The sequence below is a fragment of the Tupaia chinensis genome, unplaced genomic scaffold (genome assembly GCF_000334495.1).
Source record: "Tupaia chinensis unplaced genomic scaffold, TupChi_1.0 Scaffold000099_1, whole genome shotgun sequence".
Lineage (NCBI taxonomy): Eukaryota > Metazoa > Chordata > Mammalia > Scandentia > Tupaiidae > Tupaia > Tupaia belangeri.
This window is the reverse complement of record NW_006159563.1, coordinates 7,350,293-7,357,369: the sequence shown is the minus strand read 5'-3', so window position 1 is coordinate 7,357,369 and position 7,077 is coordinate 7,350,293. Positions and strand designations below refer to the sequence as shown.

Below are 7,077 nucleotides of genomic sequence, written 5' to 3'. Positions count from 1 at the left end.
AAGAGCGTCTATCCAGGCAACTGTGTTGAGATTTACTATTTATTACAGTAACTATAGCAAACAGTGCTCTCCCAACAGTAAGTAATCAAAACGACCTTCAGAACATACTCTACCCCTTGATGGTCTAGTAAATAGATCTAGTCTCTCAAAACAAAAACCTTAGGACCAGCAGCTAGCATAATGGCTATGTCACTGGACTCCCATGTAGTCGACCGCGGTTCGAGTCCCAGACCCAGTGGCTTAAACTCATGCTAGGCGTGTGTGCGTGTGTCCAAGATCCCAAGAGGAGAAGGGATTGCGGCATGGCCATCTCCCCTGGGGGGTGATTTCTCGCTCTCTCTCTGTCTTTCTGGCGAGCGCAAGCACCCTATAGCAACAACCTCTCAAATAAAATCAAAAACCTCTCAATGTCATCATCCAGTTTTTCATCTTGGCAGAGCTCTGGAGGGCTAATTAACTGTTTCCACACAATCAAGTCAATGGTGTCTTTGCCTATGGAGAATGACCGTCTTCCAGGTTCTGTATAATTGGCCTGTGATTGCATTCATGTACACCTACTCCTAGATCTGGCCACGTGGCTCAGGACCACTGACAGCCACCACTAGCTATGTACCAGTGTATAACTAGTCTCTTTGCAGTTTATTCTTATTTATTTGTTCCATGAGAGAGGAAGACAGAGAAAGAGAGATAAGCACCTCCAACAGGGTCTTCACACTGCAGTCCTACCCCGAGCCTCAGCCAGCCCAGGTCACGGGCACCCAGATGTCCCAAGAATGCAGAGAGAGACCTCAGGACGCAAACCTGAAGTCCTTCTCCCTTGGCCACAGTATCATGGAACACTGTATTACCACCGTGCCACTGTGGCTGGCTATAATCGGACTTTTAAGCGTGGCTGAGCATAACTGCTGTTGCCCTGGCCCACTTCCTGCTCCGAGTGTTCCAAATTTACATAGCCCACACAGCCCACCACCGAGCTGGGAGGACAGCTCAGTGGACATGTGCCTTACGAGAAACAGTGGGAGGAAGCCAGGAGTAGGAGGGGCCGAGCCCTAGGAGAGAACTGATGGGTTCTCTGACACTAGCTAGAAACGCATGAGGAGAACTTAGAGGGTCCCTTGGATATGCCAGTTCCCCACCTTTCGTTACAGAATCTGACAGCTCTGCTTTTACACGTTTTCTGAAAAAACTGGAGACGAGCCCTCCTTTAAGATTACACTACATGGGACCAGCAGTTAGCATAATGGCTATGTCACTGAACTCCCATGTAGTCGACTGAGGTTCGAGTCCTGGACCCGGTGGCTTAAACTCACGCCGGGCGCGTGTGCATGCATGCCCAAGATCCCGAGAGGAGAATGGAAAAGAAGGGACTGCAGCATGGCCATCCCCCCTGGAGGGTGATTTCTCACTTTCTGTCTCTCTGTCTCTTCCGGCAAGCACACGCACCCTATAGTAAAAAACTCTCAAAAAACAAACAAAAAAAAAAGGTTACACTCCAAATTGTTCAGAGCAGAAACAGAACTGCTTGTAGAGGTTACGTCTAAAGAGCAGGATGGAAGTGAGGGGTGAATGGGTTATGATAGCGACTTTTGCCTTTTTAAACCCTAGGCTTGTACTGCTTGAGTTTGGCTTTGTTTTTTAAAGAACATGTCCTCCTAAAAGGGGAGGAAATCCCTTTGCTGAGTCCGAATCATACCTACATGTGTCTGGAGACCACCATCTAACCCTGGAGAGTCGGCTCTTGTGGGCTTCCCCCATCTTTTTGACCCAACCCTGATCTGACCATGTCTTCCAGACTGAAGGCAGTGACTGTGAATGCAACCCTCCTGGGAAGAACTTTCTAGAAAACCAAATCCTGATCAAGCGCATGATGATTAAGTGTGCTGACGTGGCCAACCCATGCCGCCCCCTGGACCTGTGCATCGAGTGGGCCGGGAGGATCTCCGAGGAGTACTTTGCTCAGGTGCGCTGCCTCTGGGGAAGCTCCCCTTCCCTATGGGAAGCCTGGGTCACAGAACTCTCCCACCCAGTAACTTTTTATCAGTCGGTGAACTACTTCTCCCTGAAAGGAAAGGGTTCCCTTCTGCCTGGAGCACACCTACCATCCCCTCAGGGACTGGGCGATATGGCTGGTCACTAACCAAGGCCTCTCTAGCAGAAGGGGAATAAACTGAGCTTTGAGAAGTCACTTTTCATCTTCAAATTGGTGAATCCTGAACTTCCACAAAAACTGGGAATTCCTTCATTTATAGGCTATGACCAAGTGCCTCTGTGATGCATTATGGGAACACAGACATGAGTAAGACACATGGCAGCCACAGGGAGCTCCCCACCCAGCAGGGGAGAGATGTGAACATACGACAGTCTCGCATGTGGGTGAGAAGTGAAAAGTGTGTCTACAGTGAAGTACATGGGCAGTGCTACAGAAAGATTTGTCTCTAGATAAAAGTGATGTTCAAGCTGTTGGGTTTTTTTTTTTAAGATTTAGAAATGCAGAATTAGAAACTAAGACTCTCTGGAATTAATGAGAAGGGAAATTAGAAATTTTGCATCAGGAGAGCAGCGATATGTGGTTTACTTGAATAATGGCAATGTAAAGAGAAGTTAAAGGGGAAAAACCCAAAAAGCAGTAGACTGCAAAATGCCATTTGTGGGGCTGGCATGGTGGTCAAAGGCACTGGACTCCCACATGGCTGACCATGGTTCGAGTTCCAGACCTGGTGACTTGCTTTCTTACTTTCCCTCTCTCTTTCTCTGTCACTCTCTGGTCACATTAAAATAAATAGATAAAGGGACTAGCAGTTAGTGTAATGGCTATGTCGCTGGACTCCCATGTAGTCGACCGCAGTTCACATCCTGGACCCGGTGGCTTAAAACTCACGCCGGGCGCGTGTGCGTGTGTGCCCAAGATCCCGAGAGGAGAATGGAGGAGAAGGGATTATGGTGTGGCCATCCCCCCTGGGGGGTTTCTCGTTTTCTGTCTCTCTGACTCTCTCTGTCTGGTGAGCGCATGTGCTCTATAGCAAAAGCCTCTCCCCCCCCCAAAAAAAAAGAATAGCTGGAGGGGGGCATGGCCAACAGAGGTCCCAGTACATTAACTGCCCCTTCAAGGGTGGGAAGAAAGCCCCTGGATTAAAGGAGGACAGGCACTTCTGAGCTTGCCAGACAGAAAAGGAAGGCAGGACCAAACTACTTGAATACCACTGGATATTTTAAGACCATTTGACCAACTAACCTGCAGCAAGCAAGCTGAGCCCAAAGTTGCCAGGAGGCCATGAATAGGCCTCTCAGGTCCTACAGGGGACTGAGTCCTTCTCCAGTTGTTCTCCAAGAGAATGGAGAATGGGAAAGGATCACTCTTAAGTCCTTTGACGTAGCTTCCTGTTTAGGTATCCTCGCCTCAGAAAGGAATGTTCTGATGTTCACCAGTCAGTGTGACTGAAAATCCAAAGTTACACTGGAGGCCTCTGGCTCAGTTCTCCACCAGGCCATGTGGATGTTCAGGTCTAGCTCGGTGACCTGACGCCGTACACTTGCACATACACTTTAATGTCCACACTGCTCAGATCTCTGCTCCAAAGCTCAGCCTCTGGAGTTTGGCCGTCAGTGACTGTTTCCGGTGAAGTCTGCGCTCCATGGGAGAAGCGGCTAGTTCGACTCACTAGAAGGGCTTCTTCACGATGCCCGTCCGAGGCTGGCAGGCAGCACCGTGCTTAAGGCGTACTTCCCACTTTGTCACACAGGACGTTGGAAAGACGTCTACCCAACGGTCGACACTCCACAAAGCTAATCATTCTTACTGCTCCAAAGGTCATTCTTACTTGTTTAACTTAAACCTACAAACACACAGCAGCGAGTAATACAGTGACAGTTTGGTGCCGGCTCCTTGATTCATGCTGAGGTGCCCGCAGCTCTGACCAGCACTGCTTCTGTACCCGCAGTGTAAATGCGATCAGTAGTACTGATATAGGTGACAATAGTTTTGACCTTGCCACACTGAAAACAGATCACAGAAAAGGCACTGTGTTCCTTGAACCAAGTACTTCAGGAGGAGGGGCAGACTAGCATATAAAAGCACAAGACCTGAGAGTCAAAGTGAGTTCAGCCCTGAGGCCCCACTGGCAGCTGGCTCACGTAAGTCGCAGGGTCCACGGAGCCTCTGTCTTCATAGCTAACGCAGGATGAGTGCTCATTGGTTCTGAGAAATCAGATGCTACTGTGGAAGCTGCTCATGTGCCCTATGGCCCTGTGTGGTGGTTTTTCTTACAGACTGATGAAGAGAAGAGGCAAGGGCTACCTGTGGTGATGCCAGTATTTGACCGGAACACCTGCAGTATCCCCAAGTCCCAGATCTCCTTCATCGACTACTTCATAACAGACATGTTTGATGCTTGGGATGGTGAGACAGCTACTGTTTTATCACCCACAAAAGAACATTTTGTTGTACTGTATGATGATTACATTCGATGACATAGGCTGGGCCTACGAGTAAATGAAATATAATTTAAAAAGTTATGACTAGCCCCGTGGCCTAGTGGTTAAGGGAGCCAGGATCCCACATAGGCAACTGCAGTTTGAATCTTGGCCCCGGGGGGCTTGAGAAACACATCAGGCATGTGTGCACGTAGGCCCCAAATCCCAACAGTATGGAAAATATGGAGAAGGAATTGTGGCATGACCACGCTCCTTTGGGAAGTGCCTTCTCCCTATCTCCTGTCTTTCTCTGGAGAGTGCATGTGCCCTCTGGCAATTGAGAAAGGCGGGAAGAGAGGGAGGGAGGGAAAGAAAAGAGCTGTCAGCCATTTGCGGCCAGGTGGGGCAGAGTGCTGCTGTACCTTCCGCATCCCCAGCACCTGGCACAAAACCCTGTGCACCGAAGACTCAGTGGACTCTGGTGACTGAATAAACGAGTCTCCACATCTTCAAAGGACAGATTCCAAAGCTTACAGCAGTTTGAGTCAGTCACTGGAGGAAAGTCAAGAGAGAATGTAAAATGTACTGAGTCTACTCTGAATCCTAGGTCGTTTCGATACTGTCACTGATAAACGGCTTTTCCATTTTTAATTAAGAGGAATAACCTTGTCTTTCAGAAACTAGTGTTTCCTGCCTTGTCCTTCTCGTGCAGGGTGATCACTTGCAGCCTGAGGCCTAGCCCAGTGTGCCTCTACTCCAGCTCTGATCCCAGATAGCCCCAGCCTTACGCATGTTCCTGGAATCTAATTCAACCCGTTTCTTTCTCTTCTTTCATGTCCTTGCAGCCTTTGCACATCTGCCAGCCCTGATGCAACATTTGGCCAACAACTACAAGCACTGGAAGACGTTAGACGACCAAAAGTGCAAAAGTCTGAGGCTTCCGTCGGACAGCTGAAGCCAAGCCAGAGAGGGGGCCCTCTTGATACAAAGGGCACTGTGAACCACAGCAGTATAAACAAGAGGCTTTCCTTTATAACGAAAAGGACAGGTGTCGGTTAGGAGCTAATGTCTAATATTTGACCCTGAATTATTCAAGTCTCCAAATTTCATTTTTAGAAAGTTACATCCCATGAAGAAAAAATGTAAGTTCCTTTGCACAATCACTCAATGACAGAACAAATGCTTGGCCAACTCCTTTGCTCTGCTGTCACCCTGTATGCCCCTGTCAAACCACGGAGGTGACTCACTGTAACTCACAGGGCACAAGAAGCAAAGCCTGGGTGCCTGTGAGCCCATGCCTCTGGACGGTGACCACGTAGCTAAGCCGGTGTTCAGCTCATCTCTTACTGTCCCTGTTTAGCTTGATGACTTTCGTCAACAGCGTCAACCTGAAGGCCTCATAACATGCTTATCTCACAGGTATATCTAAGGAAACCACTACATAAAGTGAGCAAAACAACTAGGACCAAATTACTGATAAACTAGTTAGTGTCACGGCCTCAGTGGCTAGGTGGTTCTTCTGGTTCAGGTGTGACACCCAAATTAGAACACAGCTTTGGCCTGGGAGTGCCCACTCTCGCCTGGAATCAGCAGCCTGTGCAGCCCTCGTTCCTGTAAAAAGGGTTCATCTTAACAAAAAGCCATCCGTGATGGGGGATGGAGTGGCTTGTTTTGGGGGAATCCATGAGCTCCCTTATTTCTGGTTCACAGAGGCAGCCACAAGGCACCATACTGAGTATTACAGAAAAGCCATTAAATCCGAATGCCCTTGGACAAGCTTTTTTTTAAAAAAAAAGAGAAAAATTTATATACATGTGCTGTTTAAAATTTTTATTAAAAGACTCTAAATTTTCTGGGTGTGAGCCCATGGAGTATGTTGTGCCGTGCACCACCTAAACGTATGTATTTGGGGAGGGGGTGGGGAGGTTTCAAGGGTCCAATATTTTTAACTTATCTATATTTGAGACCATGCCATTTGCTTTAATGATGTAAAAAAATATATATATATCACAAGATGTGTAAATATAGCAGAACATAGGCATATGGGGAAGCAGTAAATACTCTTTTCAGCTATTAATTGTATGCTAAAAGCTTCTAAAGCACAAGTGCATATTTTTATACAGCTCTTTTCACAACTCCGTGATCCACATAAAGTCAGAATTGAGATTTTCCTTTTTCTCTTACCAGCTAACCCTTCTCTATATATTAAAATATTAGAAACTTAGGAAACAAAATACCTGAGTTTTTCTTTCTCTGTATTTCATGCTGCATTTTTAAAAGGTATAAACAGAGACAGAATTAATTGAATTAGCAGCTAATTACTTTTTTTTCAAATGAAAATTGGAATGAAGAACTCTTGGAAATGGTACCTGGGAAGACAAAAAGGACTTATCACTATATGATGTGCCAATGGTTTTTTTTTTCTATGTTTTGTATCAAAAATGGAAACATATATGACAATTCCATGCACAGAAATGTATCTAAATTATTTTTGTTAGATGATAAGAAAACTTGCTTGGTCTGGCCAGCAGCCAGCTTTGTATTGCAACGCTACATTATGTAAATGTGATGAAAATGTTTTTGTGAAGTACTTGTAACTAAATTCCTACAGCCATTTTTCATTCCCAACAGCTGTTTTTATTTTATCTCTTTGGCCTAAATTTTTCA

The 7,077-nt window shown here is 46.6% G+C and overlaps 1 protein-coding gene across 1 annotated transcript in view; it reads left to right on the top strand.

The window, feature by feature from the left end:
• The window catches only part of PDE8B (phosphodiesterase 8B), a 114,152-nt gene extending 107,529 nt beyond the window's left edge, over positions 1-6,623 (top strand). The window contains exons 24-26 of the mRNA XM_014585912.2: positions 1,793-1,960; positions 4,267-4,396; positions 5,256-6,623. Coding sequence (XP_014441398.1) covers positions 1,793-1,960; positions 4,267-4,396; positions 5,256-5,365 — 408 coding nt within the window. The 3' untranslated portion in view covers positions 5,366-6,623. The remainder of the gene's footprint in view (positions 1-1,792; positions 1,961-4,266; positions 4,397-5,255) is intronic.
• The last annotated feature ends 454 nt before the right edge of the window (positions 6,624-7,077 follow it).